Source organism: Meriones unguiculatus, chromosome 1 (assembly GCF_030254825.1).
Source record: "Meriones unguiculatus strain TT.TT164.6M chromosome 1, Bangor_MerUng_6.1, whole genome shotgun sequence".
NCBI lineage: Eukaryota > Metazoa > Chordata > Mammalia > Rodentia > Muridae > Meriones > Meriones unguiculatus.
Window position 1 is genome coordinate 142,798,914 of NC_083349.1, and position 25,925 is coordinate 142,824,838.

The following is a 25,925-nucleotide window of genomic DNA, read 5'->3' on the forward strand; positions in this document are numbered from 1 at the left end:
GTAGAGGCCACATAGAACTACATAATGAGACCTTGTCTCTAAATAAATTAAATCTGCTCAGTTCTTATTGCCAAACCATCTTCCATCACTTGGTTATACAAGCTTTTAGGGAACAATATCTCAAAAAAAGAAGGTTAGAGAGCTGGCTCGGTGGTTAAGAGCACTGGCTAGTCCTAGGTTCAGTTCCCAGCACACAAAGTATACAATTGGTACATACATTCAGGCAAAGCACCCATACATATGAAGTAAAAGTAAGTAAGTCTTAAAAACAAGCAAAAAACAGAGTAGAGTCTAGAGATGTAGTTCAGTTGGTAGAATAACTTGCTCATCTGGAAGGTAAAGGTAAGAGGATTACAAGTTCAAGGGTATCCTCAGATAAGATACACAGTCAATTCTAGATCACCCTGGAAAACATAACATCCTCTCCAAAATAGTAATAGTAAAGTGGCTGGGTGGTGGTGGTAGTGCACATTTTCAATTCCAGCTCTGGGAGGCAGAGGCAGCTGGATATCTATCAAGGCCAGCCTGGTCTAGAGTGAGTTCTAGGACAGCCAAGTCTACACAGAAAAACCCTGTTTCAGTGAAGGGGTAGGAGGGAGGGCTTTTTTTTTTTTTTTTCCAAGATATTGTGGTGTTCTATTTTTGAGAGTTTATTCTGGTACACATTTTCGGGGTGTAATTCATTAATAGTAGTGAGTCAGAGATATCAGGTGCTTGAAGCAGCTGGTTACCTCACAACTACAGTCAGGAAACAGAATAATGAAGACATCTTGTTTAGTTTTTAATTTTTGTTATTATTTTTTTGTTGTTGAGAGACAGTCTCATCATATAACCCTGGCTAGTCTGGAACTCACTATATGTAGACCAAGCTGGTCTGCCCAAGAGCCGCCTTGCCTTGGCCTTCACAAAGCACCTCTATGCCTATGCTTTAGATGAATAAAATTTCTGGGTTTTGTGACTTTGTGCTTGGTTGTATTCCCCACCCTTTTAATGTTTATAGTTGAAAAACTATATATACTAATGTAAATAACTTAAGTATGAAAGTTGCAACCCAGTATGACAGTATGAACCAGACTCTTACACCATGCAGTGTGATGCCAAGAGGCATTATTAAGCTTAAATTTCCAAACAGTATCAGAAAGTCCCTAGAGGACTAACTAAACATTCACAGATCAGAGGGTGCCTTGATTTCAGCCAGGTAAGGTAGCTTATGCCTGTAATTATAGCACTTGAAATACTAAGGCAAGAGTGCTGTTATAAGTTGGAGGCTAACCTGAGCTACAGTGTAAAACCTTATTTAAAAAAAATGCTCACAAAGTAACTCTTCAGACCCTGATAGCTGAGTATTGTAAATATACATATATGCAAAGGGAAAGTGCAACATAAAGTGATGTTAAGAAACGGGGGGGGGGGGCTATAGTGGGGCACACCTGTAATCCCAACACTTGTGGAGCAGAGGCAGGCAGATTACTGTGAGTTCGAGGCCAGTCTGGCCTACAGAGTGAGTTCCAGGACAGCCAGGGCTACACAGAGAAACCCTGTCTGGAAAAAAGAGAGAAAGAGAGGGGTTGGGTAGAGAGCGAGCTCCAAGTGTGGTGGCCCATGCCCACACTTGGGAGGCAGAGGTTGGTGGATCTCTGAAGAGCCGGCCTGGTCCACAGAGTGAGTTCCAGGACAGCTTGGGAATACACATAGAAACCCTGTCTCAAGGAAAAAACAAAAACAAAAAATAAATAAAACAAAATTTAAAAAACAGAAAGCATTGGTTAAGTGAATCCTTTTGATTCTGAATGTATTGTTATGAGATTTTTGTAACACTATGTAGCCAGGTAGGGATTGGCCTTACTCTGTAGCCCAGCCTTACCTCAAGCTCAGGGGCCTCCTTCCCTAGCCTCCCAACTGCTCTGATTATCAAGCCAAAGTATTTATTAAATTGTATTGGAAAAAAAAAAATGTAAGGCAGTGTGAGGTGGTACATACCTTTAACCTTAGCGCTAGGGAAGCAGAGTTCCAGGATGCTGAAACTACATAGGGAGACCCTATCTCTTTTTGTTGTCGTTGTTTTAGTCTTTTGGTTTGTTGGTGTTGTTCGTTTGTTTTTTTGGAGATAGGATTTCTCTGTGTAATGTTTGCTGTCCTGGAACTTACTCTGTAGACCAGGCTGGCCTTGAACTCACAGAGATCTGTCTGCCCCTGCCTTCCCAGTGCTGGAATTAAACACATGTGCCACTACTGCCCAGTGAGACCCTATCTCAAAATAAGACAGTAAATTTTATATTTCATTTATTTAATTTCTATGAGTGCTTTTGCTTTCATGTGTGTACATTTGCTTTTGTGCTTTGTTCCCTCAGACTTCAGAATAGTGCCTCAGAGTCTGTGAACTGGAGTTACCAGTGGTTGTGATCCCCTGTGTGGGTACACAGAGCCGAACTCCATTCCTCTGAAAGGGCACAAAAGTGCTTCTTAACTAACTGCTGAATTCTATCTCTAGCCCCGGAGTAGTTTTGGTTTCTTTGTTTTTGTATAGTTTCTTTTAATATTTTTAACTTTATTGGTGTGGAGAAAAGAGAATGGGAGGTGCCAACAACGGGGCATATTGTTGCCATTGGGATGCTAGAGGACAGCTTTGTGAAGTAATTTCTTTCCTTCCATGTTTACATGGGTTTCAAAGCTGGAACTCAGTTCCTTTAGGCTTGCGTAAGAAGCACTTTTACACACTGAGCCATTTCATTGACACTGATTAGTCTCTAAGTGAACAGAATTAACTTGTGGGAAAGATACTTAGTGAAGAGTAACAGAAGAGGTGGGAGATGGAAACCACTAATTATTCTATTATTGGTGTCTAGGCAAAAACTGTGCCTCACTGTTGAGGGTCGAACCCTTTGTCTGTGCCCAGTGCCGCACAGATTTCACCCCTCACTGGAAGCAAGAAAAGAATGGTAAGATCCTCTGTGAGCAGTGTATGACCTCCAACCAGAAAAAAGCTCTAAAAGCTGAGCACACCAACCGGCTGAAAAACGCTTTTGTTAAAGCCCTGCAGCAGGAACAGGTGAGAATTCTGATTCCTACCCCAACAGTCATGTGAATCGGTTTGGTTTTCCTAAAAGGTTGTTGCTTCTATTACCCAGGTGGTTCCCATAGAGTTTTGGGCCTGGAAACCCAGGTTCCTCTAAAAAAATAAAAGCAGAGTGTGGTGGAGCACGCCTTAATCTCATCACTCAAGAGGTAGAGGCAGGTGGATCTCTGTGCGTTTGAGGCTATTCTGGCCTACCTAGTGAGTTTCAGGACAGACAGTCTAATGATAAGACCCTGTCTCAAAAACAAAACAAGCAAACAAACAAAAAAAACCAGAGCTGGGCTATGGTGGCACACGCCTTTAATTCCAGCAGAGGCAGGTATATCTCTGAGTTCAAGGGTAGCCTGGTCGGCACAGAGAAACCCTGTCTCAAAAAAAAAACAACAACAAAACTCAAATCAACATTGAAACACATCTCTTCTTGCAAAGTGTGGTGGCACATCTCTCCAGCACTCTGGAGGCAGCCAACTCAGAGTCTACAGAGCTCCAGGCCAGCCTAGACTAGGTAGTGAGCTCCAGTATCAAAAAGCAAAACAATAAAAACATTTTCATTACTCTGTCCCCTTTGTATCATTTGGTTGATTTTGATTGGCTGAAAACCTAATACCGAGTATGTGTGACTGAGATCAAAGCACAGAAAGGCTTGGAGCTTGACTTTTTCCATAGCTCCGAGGAAAGTCTCACCATGAGCTCTGCATGGCCTGGAATCATTGATTCTCTCATCTTTGCTTCTTGAGAGTTGGGATTATTGGCCCGCACCATAACATCCAGGTCCTCTGTTCTCCATCTTATTTTCTTGTCAGACAAATGAATTTTGTTGGAAGAAATTTGCCACATACTTTCAGGTATGCAATCTGTAGTTAAATGTCAAAGGGAAGATTAGATGATGAAGTATCCCAGTGAAGATTAGTGGTGATAGAAGTGCATGAGCACTTCCTGACAGTAACTGTAGAATTAGAAGTTCTATGAAGGGAAGGATATGTCAGGATACGCAGGTCCTTTTCTCTGTTCCATTTCCCACTCCACTAACCATCCTTGGGCAGCATCATGAGCCTAGTGGAAAATTGATAGGCAGAATCAAAAATAAGATCCTAGTTTAATGATAGCGCACTGCTTCCCATATCTGAGGTTCTGCTTTCAGTCTCCAGCGCTACAGAGTAGTGAAGTGCATACATGAATGCATTAAGGAATCTCTTTAAAAATTAAAGAAGACCTCAGTGATTTGTTAGTTTTAATTACGTTACCATCGCCACCCTCCAGTTATCCCCATGAGAACCAGCTTTCTGGAGAGAAGGGAATACTTTTAGTCAATGAAACCTGTTGGCTGCTTGTACTTGGAGATCTCAGTGTAGCCATCCCACCAAACTCTTTGCCTTTTCTGCATTATTGTAACTAGCTGCTATCATTCCAGAAATAGATCCTTGGTTTTCTAGTTAGAAAATTAGGTGCTGTCTTATCCAATCTCATCTAATAATTCCCAACAGGAAATTGAACAGCGATTACAGCAGCAGGCAGCACTCTCCCCTACTACAGCTCCAGCTGTCTCCAGTGTCAGTAAACAGGAGACCATCATGAGACATCATACGCTTCGGCAGGTGAGGAACTTTTCCACAACTCTGCTTTCTCCTGGGGCTGCACTTCTGCAGGAAATGGTTGTGTTTTCTTTTTACTCCTGTGTCTACTTTCACTTGAACTTCTATAATGGCAAGGTTTTATCAACTGCCTCCATGTTGCAGGCTCCACAGCCCCAGAGCAGCCTCCAGCGTGGTATACCCACATCTGCCCGCTCCATGCTTTCAAACTTCGCACAGGCACCCCAGTTGTCTGTGCCAGGAGGCCTCCTTGGTATGCCAGGTAAGAGAGATTGCTAATTAATGGCTAAGTCTGTACTTTGAGGTTTGTGTAGTTTAGGCTGGCTCTCTACTTGCCGTGTAACTAAGACTGTCCTACTTCTGCCACTTCCTGGCCCAAGTACTGGAATTACAGGCATGTACCACCCAGCTTTAGTGTACAGTTCTTTTTGTGTACAGGGATGCATGAGTGCATGGGAACATGTTTAGAGGCTAGAAGTTGGTCTTGAGTGTCATTCCTTAGGCACTGTTGCTGTTTTTTGAGATAGAGTTTCCTATTGGCTCGTGGAGTAGGTTTGCTCCAACAAGCTCCAGAGATCTGCCTCCTCTTGTAATATTACAAGCATATGCCACCAAACCTGAGTTGTTTTTGTGGGTGCTAGGTTATCAAGCTCAGGTCCTTGTCCTTCCATGACAAGCACTTTGCTGACTGAGCACTCTTGCTTGCTCCCTTGCTCTCTCTGTCTCTGTCTCCCTCTATTCCTCCCTTTCTTTCCATCCCCCTCTCTCTCTTTCTCTCCAGCCATGATGTACAATTCTTTCCTTTTTTTAGTATGCATGAATGTTTTGTCTACATGTATGCTGTGTACCACTTGCATGCCTGGTGCCCACAGAGGCCAGAATAGGGTGTTGGATCCCTTAAAACTGAAGTTACCACAATTATGAGCCATCGCATACATGCTGGAAGTTAAACCTCAGTCCTCTGGAAGAGTAGCCAGTGCTCCTTTTGTTTGTCTGTTTGTTTGCTTGTTTTTGGACAGGGTTTCTCTCTGTACTTCTGGTTGTCCTGGAATTCACTATGTAGACCAGGCTGGCCTCAAACTCAGATCTGCTTGTCTTTACCTCAGTGCTGGGATTAAAGATGTACACTGCCAGCTGCTGAGCCATCTTTAGCAGCCTTTTTACGCCATTGTTCCTTTGCTTTCTGTTTTCTCCAAGCAAACTACAAACTACGCTTTGTTATTCAGCAAATGAATCTTTACTGAGTCATATGAGTGCCCTAGGACTTTAGTGGTGAAAAAACTATGGTCACTACTCTTATGAATTTAATTCTGATGTGCTTTCATTGGGCATATGGGTTCTAATTTCTTTTGGATACCACATCGGGGTAAACTGTCCAGCATGAGTGATCTAGGATTCTTCTCCACACACAGTGGTCCCCAAATCAGAGCAGATCATTGATTCCATCTCCATCTCAATCATTTTTCTCTCACTACTCTTTAACCTCTTTTTTCTATATTGTAAAGACTGTTCATTATTCCTGAGAGGACTGACGTTTCTGAAGGAGCTCTTTCCCTGAAGCTTGGGAGTAAGTGTAGCTGCTGCTGAAACAAAGCTGGCTGAGGCTAGACAAGTGCAGGCAGTTGCAAGTGTTTCCTCTGTCTGTAACTGCAATCTGGGATAGGACAGGAGGCACTGTCATTTTCTCTCTTAATACCTGTCCTCTTCTTTTGTCTCCTGAATCTAGGTGTCAACATTGCATACTTGAACACTGGCATTGGAGGACATAAAGCCCCAAGTTTGGCAGATCGACAGCGTGAATACCTTTTAGACATGATCCCTCCCAGGTCTATATCGCAGTCCATCAGTGGGCAGAAATAACGCCTGTTCCACTTGTGCTGCCCACCCTTGAATCCTTTACCCACTTCTCCCATTGCCCCCAACTTCCGTCGCATGCAGTGCCTGTACTGGTGCCTACCATACACGGAAAGCAAAACTGAAAAAAACAGAAGACGAAATAGACATCAACAAGAAAACACACGCCCCCACCCTGCCACCTCCCCTTTATTTCATACTGCTGCGATCTGTTTTCCTGCTGCTCTGTCTTCTCTCTTCAATTTCCTTTAACAGTGAGGTGGATCTTTGCCTCTGATAGAGGTCAGAATGAGGTCCTGGGGAGAATTTAAGCCCTTTGATGTGTGTTTCTAAAGTTTGTTTTATGCTGTAATTATTATCATTTTTAATTATATTGTGTGTCTTCCCTTTGTTCTGTGGACGGTTAACCCCCCCCCCATCTTCTGATTTCTTTCCTACCTCCCTCTGCTAATCCTCCCTCTTTTTTAAATATATGTATGTGTATATATATATGCGCATATATATACATATATATATGATATACAGTTCAGTGATCGCATGCAGATTGCAGTGGATCCTCAGCTGCCAAGTAGGAAATAACTGAGAATGTTAGGGACAGAGATTTTGAATGCACTTAACCTTGAGTTGTGGAGTGGATATCATCAAGTAAGTAGGAATAGCATCCCAGCTATGGTTGGTCAGGGTCTGGACAGTTTGGGAGGCAATATTTTAGTAATGAAGTTGAATTCTTTAAGAATGAGTAAAAGCCTGGAGGGAGAAACTTAAAAAAACTACCTGTAGTTTAACCACAGGAGACAGGGGAAAAGGTGTGATGTAAGTTTAATAGTGTCCCAAAAAGGACTGTGACCAGGTCCTGGCCTTCTAGTTGCTGGGGATGTAAAATTGGTCTCCTGACTCCAGTGAGGACACAAAAGTCTGTTCCAGGCCAACCATCTTGACATTGTTTATCTTACTTTCTTTGTAAAATTGTCTCCCATTACATATCATACCTTTACAAATGTTAATCTTCTTTCTCACGTAATCCCAGAGGAATGGCTGCTTCCAGGCTGCAGGTGGCTGGGTATCCTAGAAGTTGGAGTGGGTATAAGTGAATCACATGAAAGGAGAAACTAGACATAGAAGAAGAAGAGGTTTCTCAGGAGTCGAGATCCCTGCATTTTTCTCTCCCTGTACCCTCTGAGTGCTAAGAGATATGGGTGTAGGCCCCTGATGAGGTTTGTCCCACTCTGACTCTGCCACACTGGCTGTAGATCCAACTCCTCAGAGCCAAGCAGCTTTTCAAACCAGCTTTGGACCTCAGCTATACAAGTATTGTCTTCCCCCAAGCTCCTCTCCCCCAGATTTTATTCATTTTGCCATTTTGTTTTATTCTTTTTCTTAGGAGCTACTAATGTAGAAACTGAATTGAATTGTGCAATGTTGCTGTTCTGGGGTTAGGGAGATTAGCATCCTGTTTGCCCATATTGTGGCAAGGAGGAGGGGACCAAGCTGTTTTTGAGGTAAGGGAAGCCTGAAAAGGAAGGGTTTCTGCATTCCTCAGAGTGGACATGCACCCGCCTCTACAGCTCTAGAAGCCGACAGAGTGTACTGGGGACACTTTGAGCAAAGACGTGTGAGGAGTTGTGTATTGTTTTGCCCTTGATAACCACCTGAGGAAATTCCCTCATTCTTATTTTTAAAAACTAAGTAATTTTTTTAAAGTAAGAAGGCACTTTTAAAATTATACATACACACAAACCACACCTTTCCCATAAAATTTGGGGGTAGGGTGGGAAAAGAAGCTAAATCAAGCTCAATTCCCCACTCTGGTCTCTTTTCCCAATACTCCAGTGCCACTGTGGGTGATTATACTGGCCCTACGGGCCTTCCTGGCTTTTTTCTTTTCTCCCTTTCCCTCAGATTCATTGAGCACTTAATAAAGGAGCAGAGATGCAGCTGTGTCTGGGCTCCCCAAGTGGTGAAGTGACCTGGAAGCTAGATGCTAGTAACAAGTAGTTTGAGAGGGTCATTTCAAGTATTTTTCTGGGGAATGTGGTGCCCCTGACTGTAAGTGGTGGGGGAGGGAGGGGGGCTAATGGAGCTGGGTCTGGGATTATTTTAAAATTATATATATATATATAAATAAATAAAGATATATTCTTACATCTTTTCTTTGCCCTCTGTGCTTTGAAAGCACTGGATAAATTGATTTTGTTTTTCTCTTCCACAAAATTGGAAGATGTTTTCCTCCATTTTTAAAATGTTTTTCTTACCAGTCATCTTGCCTTGTGGCATGTCTGTCTAACCTCTCCCTATCCCGTGATGAAGTGCCATTTCTGTTAAGTCTCCCTGACCCCCAACTCAGAGGTGCTCAGAGGTACAAGGTGCCCAAGTTTGTCAGTTGAGATTAAAAGGAACAGAGAATGTGCAATACCGTCCAACTGGGGCTTGTCCCTGCCCTGAGCTAGGTCTTCTCCCTGGGAGCCAGGCCACTTTAAATAGGGTTTAGAAGGAAGATTTATAGAAATGGGGAATGGTGGGGAAGGAGAGCCCATAGTCAGTGCCTGTTTAGGTGCTGAGGCCATAGGGAAGGGGTAGAATTTTCCCTGTCTTTATCCCTTCAGGGTTAATTACATAGAAGCTGCTTAAAGTACTAGTATAGCTCTGTGGCCCATTGCTCAGTCGCTGAGGTTTGATTTCTCATCCTCTCTTTCCCCATTGTCTTACTCTTCCCAGGAATTAGTGAGGGGGTGAAATCTTTCTTAATCATGGTAAAGTATTAGCCTTCATCTCCTCCCTTAGCTCCTGCCCCTGTTCCCCTTTCTTCAAGCCTCTATATTTTACATGACTGATTGCCTTGTTTCCTTCCAAACCTTCTTTTCAACTCTCCTCAGGCCATGGGCCCCTTTAGACACTAACCCTCATGCCCTAAGGACCACAGTTGAGTGGTCCCTTACCAATGGACTTGGACTCTCAGGTGTCAGTAGAGTGGAGATCTAACCAGGACAGTCTGGCTTCCTCTAGACCCTGGGGCACTAACAAGCAGTCACTCATGGATTGTGTCTTACTCCACAGAAACCTGAGATGGGTAGATTAGTGGCAAGGCTGGGGTAAAATTAGGAGACAGCGGTCCTTATTTGTCAGTTTTATTTTGTCACTTCACCACAGCATCTGAACTCCCTCCATTGCTGAATAAGTATTTTTCCTGCATTTTGGGATATATGTATGGTAGACATTTCTTTTTAAAGACACCACGATAAATGTTTTCCTGCCTTGGTTACCTTTCCTTGCCCCTTTAAAAGGAATTAGCTATAGAACTGCTTTGTAAAGATGCTTCTTGATATTTTACTTTTGTTCCTTTTTCCCAAACCATTCCTATTTCTCCCTTTTTTCTAGAAGGCATAACCCTTCTCTCCACAGCCCTACCCTACTTACCCTAGGCTCCCTTTTCATCAAGGTCTTCATTAGCTTATGATATTTGCTGCCGAGATGTTATAACAAGGACTCATTCATGTATATAAGCTATTTCTTGATCCATTTAAAAGGAATTGTACATTGTGTAGAAAAAAAAAAAAAACCTGAAAAAGAGGGAAAAAAAAAAGCCCTAGCCATGGATATTGTGAAACTGTGTTATGTCATTTTGTAATGTGCCCGTTTGTGTATGATCCGTGCAAAAGGGTTTCTGGGGAAGGGGAGGGTGGAGGGAGGCAGTGCTGTGGAGGTGGGGAGGAGTGGGCCGGGCCCAGCACACTGAGACTGGCAGCTGCTCCAACCTCATCCTTCCTTAAAGATGCCACCTCCCCCACCACCCACCCCTAATTTGTGCCTTGCCCTCCCCACCCTGGAGTAATCCCTCCAGGTCACCAGCACTGCCTTGGCAGAGCCCACTCCCTACCCTAACCTGCCCACCCTTCCTAACCCCCAGCATTAGGTTGATACTGTGGGGAAGTGCTGGAGGTTGGGAGGTAGCCGAGGAATGGGCAGTTCCTGGGGGCATCGAAACCAAGTATTATTATGAATTGTAATTGTATTTGCACTGTTTTCCCCCTCTGATTGCATCAGCATATATACAATATACCTATATAACAAAATCCAGTGTCAAAGCTTTCTTATGCAAGGGATTTCCCCCGCCCTTCAGAAAAAGAACCTCATGGACCTCTGAAAGGGTAGATTGTCAGGAGATGATAGTAGTAGAAAAAAGGATTTTAATTGTCCTGAGGGTGTTCTGCCCGAACCATTCCAGGCTGTGTGACTGAGGTGAGGCTGGCTCCTGTGGATTACAGGGCTCTAGGTTCGGGATTGTACCTAGATTCAGGAGTAAGAATCCAGAACACAGGAAGACACAGTGTGGATACCTAGGGCCTATTGACTTGCTGTGTAATCGTTGGTGGAGCTCGGTGTCTTCAGCCAGTGAAGGGAGGGAGGAAACCACTGGCCTCCACACTTAAAATTCCACAATTCTTTCCCCATCTGCCAAAAATCAAAAGGCATCTTGAGGTGAGGGAAGTGCTGGCCTGGAAGACCAGGGAGAAAATAAAGGTGATGTTGTTAGTGTTACTTGTATCACAGTGCTTTGAAAGTTGCCAGTCCCCTGCCTCGACACTGATCTTGGAGAAGGTGGCAGTGATGTGTAGGGTGTCGGGCCAGTGGCACCTTGGCCCTTTTGTTTCTAACCATGTCATGACAGGGACCAGGCTCCAAGCCTTGCCTCACCTCAAAATCGCAGTCCTTAGGGTGTTTAACCAGTGAGCGTCCCCAGGTTGGTAAAGTAGTTGCTGTCTTTGTGAGCATAGGATGTGGCATTTCCCTCATCTTAGTGACAAGAAGAGCTAGATGTAGCCCATATCTTTCTTTCCCTCAGATCTCATCTGACACCCCATAGGCAACTGTTTCACAGTCTGTCTCCTTCAGAGGCCCAACTTATTCCCCCGTTTCCTGGGATGAGTATTTCTACTCTCTTAAGTTATTGATGCTAAAGACTGGAGAAAACATAGGTTGATGGGTGAGGCCTTGGTGAAGGTGGAGGATAGATTGGAATGGGTGGTGGGGAACAGGGAGGTGGGATGGGCAATGGCCTTCCTTCCCTTAATAGGGTGGGTGGGAGGGGAACAAGACCCTTTTGCACAACTCTGTTTTAAGTTTCCTTTTTTCTTTCTTTCTTTTTTTTTTTTTAACTCATTCTAATTTTCTGCATTGTGTTTGGGAAATAAAATGAAAAAACAAACAAACAAAAAAAAAAAACTAAGACCAATAGGTACTGGTTTTCAAAAGGTAAATACACTCCCATCTGTTTCAGAGGCTGCTGAGCATTTCAGCAGCGAAGATTCAAATAATAAGCTAATTTTTGGAGAAAGGATTAAAAGAAAAACTTTGTAATATTTATCACTTGCAAGCTATGTTTAATAAAGAAAGGAATGGTTTCTAAGCTTTCCTGTGGCTGGTGCTTTAGTTGTGGCTGGGGTGGAAGTGGGAATGATTTGGTGGGAGAATCTGAGGAGTGTTAATGGATGAGTTGTGGCTTGTGGGTTTTTTGTTGTTGTTTTGTTTTTCCTTTTATATCTTTACTGTTGTTCCTCTTCACTTCCAGTGACCCCACTTCAAAATCCTACTTTGTTTGTTTGTTTTGTTGGTTTTTTGTTTTTCAAGACAGGGTTTCTCTGTGTAGCTTTGGCTGTCCTGGACTCACTTTGTAGACCGGGTTGGCCTCAAACTTGCAGAGTGTTGGGATTACAGGTATGCCACCACACCTGCCTCCAAAAATCCTACTTTTGTCCAAAGGTATTAGGAGTAGGAGTCAGGCTTGGTATGTGTACCCTGACTGGCCTTACTCACCCACCCTCACACACACACCTGTACTAGTTTAATAGTGTAATTGTTAGAAGCTGGTTTGTCTGACTAGGGATCTTGTAGCATTAGAGATTCACACATACCAAACCTTAACATTCTCAATGCATCTTCCCCAGAAAGGCCTAGGATTGTTGTATCGCTGTGTCACCTCTCCCTCGGGTTTGCCTTTCAACACAAGGCATCAATCAATTTGGCTCCCGTATTTTGTATTTTTATTTCTAACAAAATTCTAGTTGATTACCAACCCAAGAAGAGGGTTCATTTTCTACAATTCTGGAAAGTCATGACTGTGTCCAGCCCGTAATCCTCTGCCACATTTTATACCCTCAGAGGAGCTGGTGGGGAATTAGAGCCCAGCCTTCCTGGAACCTTGTTACAGGTCCTGTGTGAGCACAGAAGAGACAGTATTTGTGGTTCCCTAAGCGTGGGCTTTCCTTCCCAGGACCTTCCCTTTGGGGTTATGCTGTAGGACAGAGGGAAATACTGGCTGGGGTAGCTGTTGGGGTTTTGCCTTTACAAAGCCAGAGTCTGAAAAAGATACTTGAACTGTGAGGTGCCTAAAGCCTCTGATTATTCTAACAAAGGGCTCCAGGTAGGACTGAAACTGTCAATCAAACTATTCCCTTTAGAAACAGAAATCAAGGGGTTGGATAAATGGCTTGTGGTCAAGATCACTTGCTGCTCCTGTAGGGGACTTGGGTTCAAGTCTCAGAATCCATGTGAACTTGCAAGAGCACCAGGCACGCTTACAGCACATGTATACATGCAGCCAGAACATTCATATAAAATTTTGATTTTAAAGTAGGATTTTTCTGTGTAGCCTTGTCTGTCCCGGAACTCACTCTGTAGACCAGGCTAGCCTCCTGCGTGCTGAGACTGAAGGTGTGTGCCACCACGCCAGGGCTCACGCTGCTTTCTTAGAGAAGCCAGGACCACCTGGCCCTCAGTCGCTGTGGCGGCATTGCCCAATCTTCTAGAAACGCTAATGACTACATCTTAATGTCAAGCTGCTGCAAAACCCACCAGCACAGTGGCCCAGCCAGGGTGGCAGCTCTCAGAACGCCTATGCAGAGGTGGTGTGGCACACGCTCTAGCAGGGTCACAGAAGAACAACGCGGATGACAGCCCCTGCGCGCATGGAGGCCAGAGTCCTGGCTGACACCTTTGGCTGAATGAACCCTGCAATTGGGGTATAGGCTGTGGCAGCCTCCGGGTTGAATGCATTCTCAAGTGTGCCTTTCCTCACAGCCTGGCGGAGACCAGCTTGGCATCTCAGTATCCTCTCTCGCCAGCCTCATGCCTCCAGCCCCATAAGGGAATTTACACCCCTCCAGATACCTGGCTGGTCCTTCCGGGCCACCAAGGCAGAGCAGAGGAGCTGGGCTAAGGAGATACCAACTGGTCTGCCAGACTGAGGGGCAGTGAGGAAACCTGAGAGTGTGTTCAGAAGCACACTGTCAGAACCCAGTCCCAGAAGCCTATTTTTGGGGATCACTGATCTAGTTTTGGAGTCTAGTTTTGGGGATCACTGAGTCCAAAAGAATGAATTTTCTAGAACACACCATTTGGACAGCATTGGGCTAGAGCAAGTACTCGCCCTTGGCACTTGTACCCAATCTGTGACTGAAGGCCTTGCTCACCCACGCATCCACACCCACCTTGCACTGGCCAAAGGTGGAGCAATGGCATGCCCACCAGTGAGGGTAGCTCCTAAGACACCAGCGGAGATGAACAGAGGCGTACCTCGCAGCCTCCTGGGCGTTGGACATAGCTCTGCGGTCCCTATCATAGCCATTTGGACACTGATTGGAATCCATGCTGTTTTCTGCCACACGTTGGTAAACAGCCTCATCTTCAACAGATACGCCCACTCCTAATGAGCTAAAGAAACACAGCCTGAAGGCCCTAAAGGATGAGGCTGGGACCTGATCAGAGAAAGAACACATCAATATGTGGAACAATAACAACAGGCAGGGCAGAGACACAGCTGGGTGGAGGGGGCAGGTACTTGTGAGAAAAGAAGGGGATGTGCGCCTGTGTGTCTAGACTGAGGCCAAGTGTTGTGTGATGGTAAGGTACATACCTAGGGAGAGCACACATGTGGACTGTCCAGCAGTGTGAGATGGGTAGGGCCTTGGGTACCTGTTGTGAATTCGCTTGATCTTACTCCCAGAATAGCACCTTTCCATTCTTCAAACCAGTCTAGGGTCAGTGAGCTCCTGAGTCCCACAGGGATCTTGGACAGGGACTGTGGCCACTAGGCAAACTGGGAGAGCTAGGCAGGCAAGAAAGAGAGGAAGGCACTCTACAGCAGCCTGTCTCCTGGACCTTCTCCTGACATAGGGAGCTAGAGTGCTGTGGAGCCCTTCCTGCCAACCCCAGGAGGCTCCCCTGTGCGTGGAGAGTGCCCTGTGCTCTGTCTCAAAATATAAAGTTAAAAGAAGGGCTGGCTGTGGTGGCCTACACCTTTAATGCCAGCCCTCAGGAGGCAGGTTGAAGCTCTGTGAGTTTGGGGCCAGCCTGGTCTACAGAGTGAGTCCAGGACAGCCAGGGCTACACAGAGAAACCCTGTCTTGAAAAAACAAAACAAAAACACAAAAGCTGGATTATAGCTAAGTACAGTGCTTGCCAGGCTTATGCCAGGCTCTGTGCTGACGGTTTTCACCTAGGGGTCACAGTTCCAAAATTACAAGGAGTAACAATTTAGTTTTTTGAGACAGGGTTTCTCTGTGTAACAACTCCGGCTGTCCTGGACTCACTCTGTCAGCCAGGCTGGCCTTCAGCTCACAAAGATCTGCCCGCCTCTGCCTCCTGAGTGCTGGGATTAAAAGAGTGCACCACCACTGCCTAGACACAAGGAAATAATTTTATGGTTTGGAGTCACCACATGAGGAACTGTATTAAAGGGTCACAGCATTAGGAAGGTTGAGAGCTGCTGCTTTAGACTAAATCTTCAGTGCAATTAATTAATTAACTAACTAATCAATTATCAATTAGTTAAAATAAAAGCTTTTCAAGGGTTGGTATAAAGTCTTACATCTTTAAATTTCCCTCAAGCTACAGAAGAGAACTCCATCCCTTCCCCAAACAGTGGCTGTGAGCTTCGAGCCAGCCTGCTGCTCAGGTCATTGCTGGAAGACCCTTCTAGTCAAGCTCTTCACCACCGGGGAGTCTTCTGATGTGTCTGCCCCCACGTGGGGCACCGGGCTGTGAGCCCCAAGAACCATCTCACTTGACTCTTACTTGCAGTCTGCCTTGTTCCCCCACAGATGAGCCAGCAGAGCTGAGGCTCCAACCTCCTTGAGCTCCACAGCCTCACCATCGGGCAACATGAACTCCCCAGCCGCTCTGGGGAAGTCTGTCTCACCTGGCAGTGCCAGGGAAAGTGCCTCCCTCGTCAGGGTCCTCCCAGAGGAGCAGCTTTGAGTCTCTGTTCTGCTCCTCTCGCCCTCCCTCCCTCCCCTGGAGCAGGGAGTCTGTTCCGCACCCTCTCCTAGCCTAACCGCCCTTAAATGCTGATTACAGACTGGCCTTCTGCCCCTAACATAGGCACCTGCTCCTCCTCCTGACCTCCCTGATAGCCTGAACCGTGGCCGTGGACATTTAGCATCCTGGAAGCTTGGTAGCTGCTTTGCCAGTCCTGTAGTCCCAGGAGGTAAGGTGGGATAATGGATTGGAGTGGTAATAAAGGCTGGGACCCCTGTGGCCCCTCCCACTTCCTCACCCCCTCCCCTCCGCTTTGAGTTTCTAAGTCACTTCCAGTTGGGAGATCCCACAGTGTCTCCCTCCCCTTTTCAGTCTTGGGGTGGAGGTTCACATCTGTCATGGCAGCAACCAAGGGAATGAAGCAGGAGGATGGAGGCTAGCTTGTGCTACAAATAAAAACAATCCTTCTGCCCAGTCTTTGTTTGTTTGTTTGTTTGTTTTGTTACATTTACTTGGGGAGAGGAGAGAGAGACAGCCTGTGGAAGTCAGTTCTCTCCCTCCACCTTATGACTCCCTGGGACTGACCTCCTTAGTTGTGGCAACAAGGGCTGAGCCATCTCATCTGCCTTCCCGACCCCTAACCCCTAGGAGAATAAGAAGTTTATTACAGGTGTTATTAATGCCATGCCCACAGTCAAAGAGTGTCTAAGTTTCTTTTCTATTTCTGTGACAAAACACCATAACCAAGGCATCTGGGGCCTCATGCTTCCAGAGGGTGACTTCATGACCATCATGGAGGGGAGCATGGCAGAGGCAGGCAGGCATGGCGCCGCAGCAGGACCTGAGAGCTTACATTCTAGATCCACAGGCAGCAGCCTTTGGGCTTGGCATGGGCTTTCGAAGCCTCGGACTACCCCCAGTGACACCGTCCTCCAACAAGGCCACACCTTCTAATCTTTCCCTAAGGGTTTCACCACCTGGGGACCAAGTGTTTACTGTTTGAGCCTCTAGCTTCTCATTGGCCTAGCTCACATGCCTGGGACAACCGAAACAGTTTTCATCCCTTCTCACCCCAGTCTTCTCTCTCTTGGGAGTTCCTGAACGTGTCCCAGGAGAAGGCAGTGTCCTGGGGAGGAATGGCCACACATAGGTCGGACCTGAAGGGGCACAGGGATGGACGGAATGGGACTGCAAGGCAGAGAGAACTGATACCCCGCAGAGGCCCCACTTCTTACCTCAGCGGGAAGGGTCAGGATTTTTCTTCTTTCTTTCCTTCTCCTCCTCCTTCTCTTCCTCTTCTTTTCTTCTTCTCTTCTTTTCTTCTTCCTTTACCTCCTCCTTCTCCTCCTCCTTTTCTTCTTCTTTTTTAAAAAATTATGTTCCCTTTGGTGAGGCTTTGAGGTGATGAGTGGCTATACCCTGGCGCTCATGGTTTCCTGCCTGTGCCTGCTTATTTATATGTAGGCGCCCTCTAGTGTCTGATTAAGGCATGACTCCCCTCGCCAACACCAGCAGCACGCACACGTCCCGCCTCCATTGTGTCTACAAAGGCCCTGCCCTGGTCCCCACTCAGGAAACAAAACTCTCCTGACTCACGTGACCACCAGGATGTTTCCCTCAGTTACGAATCTTTCCATCCTCACCTCCAGGAGGCACTGGCTAATGCAAGAACTCATACAGGCTGGATGAGCCCGTTCTGGGCCTTTCAGCACGTGTTTCTGCTGCCTGTCCGCACGACGCTACTCTCTCTGGGCATTGGCCCTTCTGCCTCTCTGCCTTCCACCTAACTCTTTCTGTTCACACACACCCCCGCCCCCGTCCCTCCCATCTAGCTTGGTCCAGCTAGATCCCAGAAGCCGCTGGCCATTCTTTGCCCGAGCCAGGGCTGCTTCCCACTGCACTGCCAGCGGGTGCTGAGCAACAGGGAGCTGCACGAAGCAGGCCCGTTCCAACTTGTGCGGAAAGTCGGATGCTCAGAATGCCAGCACATCCCGTCACGGGACAACCAGGTAGGCACAGCTTCCCTGGCCCTTCATCAGGGGCAGCTCGGCAACCCGGCTATGGCCGACACCGGCCACATTCTATGCCCTACCGTGGTAGGTGATCACATCAGCCTGGCGCACGCTGGTAATGTGGAGGGTGCCAGCGGAGAGCAGGGGAGCCCAGAGGGCGCAGCAGGCAGACCCACAGTCAGCACCCTGCTCCCTCCCAGCCGACCAGCACACTCCTGCTGCTGCCGGGCGGTGGCCGCTGGACTCACGGGATCACACCGCTGACTGGGGCAGGCATTGGAAGCAGCGGCGCCATCCTGCTCCATCTTGGGCAACTCTGTGTGGGGAGGGAAATGGAATGGGCCTAGGTCCGGTGGCAGGTGGCCCCCACACGGGAGACCGGGGCCCTGCCCACACCTGCCCCTTCCAACCATGTAGTCACGTGTGTGTGACTTTAGCGGACTCTTAAACACTTCCTTCGTTAGAATTCCTCGGTTTGAAGCCGAGAAAAATGGACTTGAAGACCTCCCTCAACCTCCACAATGTCTTGCTCCTTGATTAAAAAAACAAAACAAAACACAAAAACATTTGTGTTGGTATAAAGTAAAAAATTAATGTAAATTGGACACACTGCACACCCATTGCTCATTTTCAATTCTTGTTTAAATGAAACTTTGGAGCTTGGGGATGTGGAGGTGGTTGGAAGCCGGCGCTCAGGGTTCGGCCCCTGCACGGTATGCACCAGATATGGCGGCGCGTGCCTGTATCCGCAGCACTGTGGAGGTCGGAGCAGGATCAGAAATTCGAGACCATTCTCAGCCTCAAAGCAATTGTGAGTCCAGGGGCTAGGTGTGAGCTGCTTGGAACGGTTGCTGGGAATCGAACTCAGGCTGTCTGCACGAACAGCAAGCACTCTTACCTCCTGAGCCATCTCTCTAGTGTCAAAAGAAAAAACAATTATGGACCCCTAAAAGTACAGACCTAAGGAACTGTACACGCAAGTCTAGGGGCTGAGCTGTTCCGCCCAGGTCTACTGTGGCCACCTCTGTGCCCGTGGGTGCCCCATTGGGCATCATCATGTCTTCTCATCCTCTTTCCCTGTCACTTTCCAGCTGTGCATAGGCCAGCTGGCTCACCCACCTCCAATGGTGGTTCTGTGTGTGTTCACTGGAGAGCCAGGCCCCCCGGGCAGGCAGTCATCTGATGTCAGGGTGGCACTGCTGTCCTTGGCCAGGGCCAGCCCCTTCCGCTGCCAGGAGATGGCTACAGACAGCTCCCTTCTACCTGGCAGGGAGGGCAGCGCCAGCCCTTGCTCCCACATGGCCACGGGGTAGCTTGGCTCCCATACAAAGGCCGGTTCAGGATATGAATACAGCCGGAAGGGACAGTCGATAACGCCTGGAGCGAGGGCCTCCCCTACCCTCAGTCTCCCCTCACTTTTGACCTATTCTGTGCCTGCGGAGGGTACAAAGAGACAGAACTTGACTTTGAGGGATCTCGTCCCGAGGGAGGGGCTGGAACAGAGAGCAGGGCCTGGTTTATCAGAGTTGGCTACTGTCCTTCGGATAGATCACCAGAGCTGCTATCTGACAGGTCTGACTGAGCTGAGCCCTGGCAACAGGACACAATAGAGAGGGTAAGGGCTGAGGCTTGGGCATTGTGTTCCCTGGGAGACAGCAGACTCACCCCCTCCTTTCCCTGTGGGCCCATCTGCCTGTCTACCAAGGAGGTCAGCTTCCCAGGACTCCTGGCCCTCCCTACAGCCCGCCCACTCAAGCACCTGACCTCTCCTCAAGCAGCTTCCTTGGCCTCGGGTCCCTGCTCGCCTTGGGGAACCCAAGGTTTGGGAAGAGTCAAGTCCTGGGGTCAGGGTGCTGCCCCTCCTCTGCCCTGCACCTTCTGGAGACTAGGTTTCTGTTGCTCCCTAGTTCCCTCCACTGACCTGTTCTTTACATAGGGACATTTGGGGCGGGAGAAATAGGAGGAGGCAGGGGCCGAGCAGAGCAGGGAAGTGCTGCAGCGGTCAGACATGCCCCTTCTCAGCTTGAGAAGCCTCTTCAGAGTATCGGACCCTCCTGCTCTTTTTCAGATGACCCAGTGAGAGTGAAGTTTGAGGTGGAATGGGGTATCTGTTCCACCAAGCTCATCTCTAAGTACCCAAAGCCTAGAAAGGGGTGGCTTAACATCTAATTTAGGGGTCTCAAATAGGAGAGCAAGCCTCAAGCTTACAAGCTCTGAACAGAGCTAATGTCCCAGGTTCTGAGCTAGGGCCTGGGGGTAGGGGAGGTGACAACTTTCTTCTATTAGACACAGACCCAGCAGCCCATGCGGAGGTCACTTCCCAAAGCTCTTCTGTTTTTCCTGGGACAAAGACTGGAGCCATCAGGGTCAGGAGGCTGCCAGCCGCTGAGCTGGAGAAGAAAGAAGTCCTCCATTTCTAGGCTGGACTGGCCACCTAGACCAAGCAAGTCAGACTGCCTGCTGCCAAATGAGCCTGGCTTCGAAGATTGCTGTGTGTGGGATCTCTATCCTCAGGCCTTCTTAAGGCCTGTTCCCTAAAAAGGAGCCATGAGTTTACAGCCTCCCTAACCAGTCTTCTTCCCTAGCCCTGAACACCACTCTCCTGAGCCTCTCATGAGTGTTTCCATCCCGCCCCAGAGGGAACTGCCAAGTCAGAGCAGCCAGGATAGCTAGCCTAAGGATCTGTGATGGGGTCATTTTCAACTCGATGCAATCTACAATTACTTGAGCAGTCGCCGTTTAAGATTGTGTAGATCCGTTGGCCTATGCATGTCTGTGAGGTTATCTTGGCTGTGTTGATGTGGGAGGAGAGCCCACTGTGGGTGGCACCATTCCCTGGGGCGAGGTCCTGGTTGGGATAAGACTGTCTTAAACAAAACGAAACAAAGCCAGCCTTTAACCTCTGAGCCAGCTCTCCAGTCTTTTCTTTTCTTTTCTTTTTTTTTTTTTTTTTGGAGTGTGTGTTTGCATATTTGTGTACCACATGTGTGCCCAATGCCCAAAGAGATCAGAAGAGGGCACTGAATTCTCTGGAACTAGAGTCACAGATCGCTATTTATATGTGTGTGCACCTGTGCAGAGACCAGAGGTAAATTTCAAATGTTTGCTGCTCAGGAGCCATTCACCTTGTTTTTGTTTTTAATTCAGGGTTTCTCTGTATAGCTCTGGCTGTCCTGGATTTTCTCTGTAGACCAGGCTGGCCTCAAACTCACAGAGATCCCCCTGCCTCTGCCTCCCGACTGCTGGGATTAAAGGAACCACCAACACCTAGCCTCTCCTACTTTTTAAAAAATGATTTATTTATTTTTACTTCATGTGCACTGATGTTTTGCCTGTAATATGTGCCTATGTGAAGGTGTTAGATCCTCTGGAGTCATAGACAGTTGTGAGCTGCCATGTGGGTGCTGGGAACTGAACTCCGGTCCTCTGGAGGAGCAGACAGTGCTCTTAACTACTGAGCCACATCTCCAGCCCTTTCTCCTATGTTTTTTTAATCTTTTTTGTTTATTAGCTTTAGTTTTTTGAGACAGGTCTTCTCTGTGTAGCCCTAGCTATCCTAGAACTTGATCTGTATACACCAGGCTAGCCTCAAACTCACAGTGACCTGCCTGCTTTCACCTCCTGAATGCTAAGATTGAGGGCATGGCCATCTTGCCATTAATGCCTGTCCATTATGATTTCTGTGTGGCTGCTGAGTGTAGAACTCAGGCCTCTAGGCTTGAAGGACAAGTGTTTTATTGTCTGTTCTCTCTCTAGCCCATTTTTACTTCTTTTGAAATATCTCAGGTTGGCTTTAAACTCCTGATCCTTCTGTCTTCAATTCCCAAGTGCTAAAATTACATGTGTACACCAGCATGGTTGATCTGCTTTACTCCCTCCCTTCCTTCCTCCCTGCTTTCCTCCCGTTTCTCATTCCTTATTTATTGTGATAAAGAATCTGCTTTTTAGCTGGGCGCAGTGACGCACCCCTGTAATCCCAGTACTTGGGAGGCAGAGGCAGGCAAATCTCTGTTTGTTTGAGGCTAGCCTGGTCTACATAGCAAGTCCAGGACAGCCAAGGCTACACAGAGAAACCCTGTCTCAAAAAAAAAACAAAAAAAAAACCAAAAAACAAAAAAACAAAAAGAATCTGCTTTTTTTTTATTATCACAATCTTTTTCTGGTTTTTCAAGACAGGGTTTCTCTATGTAGCCCTGGCTGTCCTAGAACTCACTCTGTAGACCAGGCTGGCCTCAAACTCCGAGATCTGCCTGCCTCTGCCTCCCGAGTGCTGGGATTAAAGATGTGCACCACCACTGCTGGGCCTTAACACAATTTGAAATGCTTGTGCTTCCCTGGGCACTTCCCAGGCTGGAGAGATGGCTCAGTGGTCAAGAGCACTGACTTCTCTTCCAAAGGACCCGGGTTTAATTTTCAGCACCCACATGGCTGCAATTCCTGTCACAGTAGATCTGATGCCTCCAGATGCAACAGGCATGCACATGGTGCACAAGCATACATGTAGGCAAAACACCCATACAGATGAAGATGGGGAAAACCACAAGATATTTATGGTTACGGGCAGGGCATTTCCAAAAGCTGGATGTGGTGGTTCATACTTTTAATCTCTGCACTCAGGAGACAGAGGCAGGGAGATCTCTGTGAGTTCAATGCCAGCCTGGTCTGGAGTTCCAGACATCCAGAGTTCCAGGACATCCAGAGAAACCCTATCTCAAATATATATGTACTGATATATACATAGATACATTATATATAAATATGTATATACCTACTGGAACATAATTAGCTATAAAGTGGAATGAAACATGGATATACCAATCTAAAATATGCTAAGTGAAAAAGACATATAAAAGACTGTACACTGACTGAGTGAGGTTATCCTGCCCGTAACTAACCAGTTAAAACAAACACAAGCATCTAGAGTACAGGAATGCGCAGAGACAGACGGCAGATGTGTGGCTGTCAGCGCAAGAAGGAAGTGGGGGTGGGGGTGCTAAAGGAGCCAGCCCTTGTTCTCTCTGGGTGACGAAAATATTCCAGAGTCCATTTCCTCTGTTTTGTTCTGAGATGGGTACAACCTGGACTTCCCTCCCACGGTACCTGGAGTGGCTAGAACAGGTGTCAGCTCAGCTCAAAGGGTGAACTGTAGAGCCGCAAAGCATCCACCGAGGTGGGGATGGAACTCAGTGAACACTGTGTCCCTGAAGCCTGAGGTCCCACTTCACGCCCACAGAGAAATGCTGTGTCTGCATCCTTAGCCCCTACAGACCCAGGTCCTGCCCTCCACTCATTGCTGAGCTTCAGACCATCTGTCTGGCTGCACAGAGGTCGGTGAGTAGCTGGTCCCATCAAACACGGGGCAGAAGGATTCCTCCCGCCCGGCTCGTACTGCCTGCTCCGAGCAGTGAGCCTGGCCTTGAGCAGGGCAGGTCTGACTGGGAGGAGACTCCGGGCGGGCTTCTCCAGGGTGACCGGAATCTTCCAGCTGGAGATCCAGAGGGATGAGGCCCCAGAGCTGGGAAAATGTCAAGGCTACTTCTAAAGGGTGACTGAAGCTTTGCAGGCCCTGCAGTCTTAGTCCCAGTGGCACAGAAGTGTTGCCATTGCAAAACAGAGGACATTGCAAACTGAACTCCTAGACTTTTACAGGGCTCTTGATTTCTCTCAGTCACCTAAAAATGTATAATTCTACCCACTACACACACATTCTGCACAAAAAGAGAGAATATAGCTTTTGGATTCCTGCCTTGAGATGGGTACCCTTCCTGCTGGTCTGTCAAGGACATAGGCCTTAAGTCAGCTGCTGAGGACTTCACAGCACTGGGGGCTAGGGCAATTACTGGAGAGATTGTGGATAGAAGCTCTTGTTGCCTAGCTGGATGACTATGAGACATCTGAGTTCAAGTCTCAAGACCTATACGGTGACCTATATATTAGAAGGAGAAAATGGACTCCAGCAAATTGTCCTTTGATCTCCACATCCACACTGTGGTTTTGCCCCTCCCCCAGTTTAAAAAAAAAAAAAAAGACAGCCTGTAAAACACTGTGTTTCTGTCTTTTGTCTGTGGCCTCTCAGGATGGTTGACAATCACCTGAAGAAATGGCTCCAGCCAGCAAATTCTGCAGTTATCTTATAATCCTACTTAGTTTTGTTTCAATTTTTTTTTTTGTAAGAAAACCTAGTTCTTTCAAATTTTATTTTTAGTTTTAATCGTGGTAAACGAAAAACTTAATTGTTTTGAATTAAGTCAGCCTGAGGCAGGGAGGTTCAAGGCCGGCCTGGACTACACAGTGACTTCAAGGTCACCTGGGCTACAGAGCAAGCGCCTGTAAGGGACCTCTCCCGCTCAAGAGTAAGAAGGCCTGCTTGCAAGCTCTCCTCTCGTATCACTAGCTGCAGCCTCTGAGACAGAGCCAAGCGATGGCTGCTCCCAGGCCTCAGGGATGGAGGCCAGGGCCCACCCCTCCATCAGCCTCCTGCACCAGAGTCCCCCTCCTCCTAGGCTGTAGTTAAATGCCGGCATCCTGCACTCCCCACTAGTGTGTTACTACTAGGGTGAGGTCAGCATTTAGGCCAGCCTTGTTCAGTAGAAAGAGAAAAACAGGAGGTGCAGAGTAAAGTGAATGATTTGAGAGACAGACAGAGAGAGAGGGAGAAAGTGCCAAGTAATCCTTGTTTGTTTCTTGAGACAGGATTTCTTGGTGTAACCTTGATTATTCTGGACTTGCTTCGTAGACCAGGCTGGTCTCAAACTCACAGTGATCTACCTGCCTCTGCCTCCCCAGTGCTGGGATCACAGACAGGCACATGATGACATGTGTCATCATGCCCAGAGAGCCAAGTAATTCTCAGTGCTCTAGTGATCCATGCAACTCTACAGCAGCAACGCATTAACAAGCCACATTAAGGTTTTAACTCCGTATAGTCAAGATTGTATCCCATCATGCAAGCAATATATAATCTAAGTTTGTTTTGTTTTGTATTTTGAGACAGGGTTTCACTGTGTAGCCTTGGCTGTCCTGGAATTGCTCTGTAGACCAGGCTGGCCTCAAACTCACAGAGATCTGCCTGAGGGCTGGGACCCATCATGCCTGGCTGCAATATATAATGTAAAAACACATTATTTATTTTCTTGAGAAAGGGTTTCATGTAGCCTTAGCTGGACTTGAACTCACTCTGTAGTGGAGGACGAGGGACTTCCGCTCTTGCCTCTGCCTCCTGGGTGTTGGGATTACAGGCATGAGCTACAGCACCTGGCTTTGTAGTTTTACTTAGTGCTGAGCAGCAAACCCTGCACTTCTTGCAGGCTAGGCCGACGCCATGCTGATATCCCCAGTCCCCTGTTATTTTTGAGATGGGTTTCAGCTGGCTTCGAACTCCTGTGCTCCCAAGGGTTGGAAACACAAGTCTAAGCCACTGTACTCAGCTATCAGTGAGTAGTGCCAGTGTGTCCAAGTGGGAGGGGCCATAAGCATGTTTACGGGTGGAGCCCACCTCTTATTTATTTAGGGTTTTTCAAGACAGGGTGTCTCTGTGTAACCTTGGCTGTCTTGGACTCTCTTTGTAGACCAGGCTGGCCTCGAACTCACATCGCTCCACCTGCCTCTGCCTCCCCGAGTGCTGGGATTACAGGTGTGCGCCACCACACTTAGCCAGATCCCACCTTTGACTAACTTCCGTCTCTCTCTCTCTCTCTCTCTCTCTCTCTCCCGTGGCTTGAAGTTGTCCTAGCAGACAGTATCCGCTTGAGTCAATGTGTGACTCCACAAGGGAGGAGGTGCCCACTTAGCTCTCGGACCTGGAGGACCTGGGCAGCTGGGAGCTGACACAGAGGAGCTGCTGTTTCCCGGCTGCACATTTGCCTAACCGCCCCACCCCCGGCTCACCTCACTGTTGTGCTCTTTCTGGGGCAGATTGGAGAAGTGAGCTGTGAGCCACTAATGAACCAGTCAGCGTGTGGCTGCTGCCCCCATCCCGGGTACAGCGGGCTCTGCTCTCAGGGAGGCTTGCTGTGGGCATGGGCTGGGATGTAGATCAGGAGGGCTGGCAGTGGGGGTCCAAGCACTGGGTGGAAGTCGTGTTTCTTTCCTTTACAAAAATAACTAGATAACACTCTATTTGTTGTTTTTCTCCCCCTT

General features: G+C 47.4%; 1 protein-coding gene across 2 annotated transcripts in view; it reads left to right on the top strand.

The window, feature by feature from the left end:
• Positions 1-11,926, top strand: part of Gatad2b (GATA zinc finger domain containing 2B) — a 77,440-nt gene extending 65,514 nt beyond the window's left edge. For both annotated transcript variants that reach the window (XM_021646787.2, XM_060367811.1), the window contains exons 8-11: positions 2,847-3,049; positions 4,561-4,671; positions 4,813-4,930; positions 6,395-11,926. In XM_021646787.2, coding sequence (XP_021502462.1) covers positions 2,847-3,049; positions 4,561-4,671; positions 4,813-4,930; positions 6,395-6,528 — 566 coding nt within the window. In that variant the 3' untranslated portion in view covers positions 6,529-11,926. The remainder of the gene's footprint in view (positions 1-2,846; positions 3,050-4,560; positions 4,672-4,812; positions 4,931-6,394) is intronic.
• Positions 11,927-25,925: the final 13,999 nt, after the last annotated feature.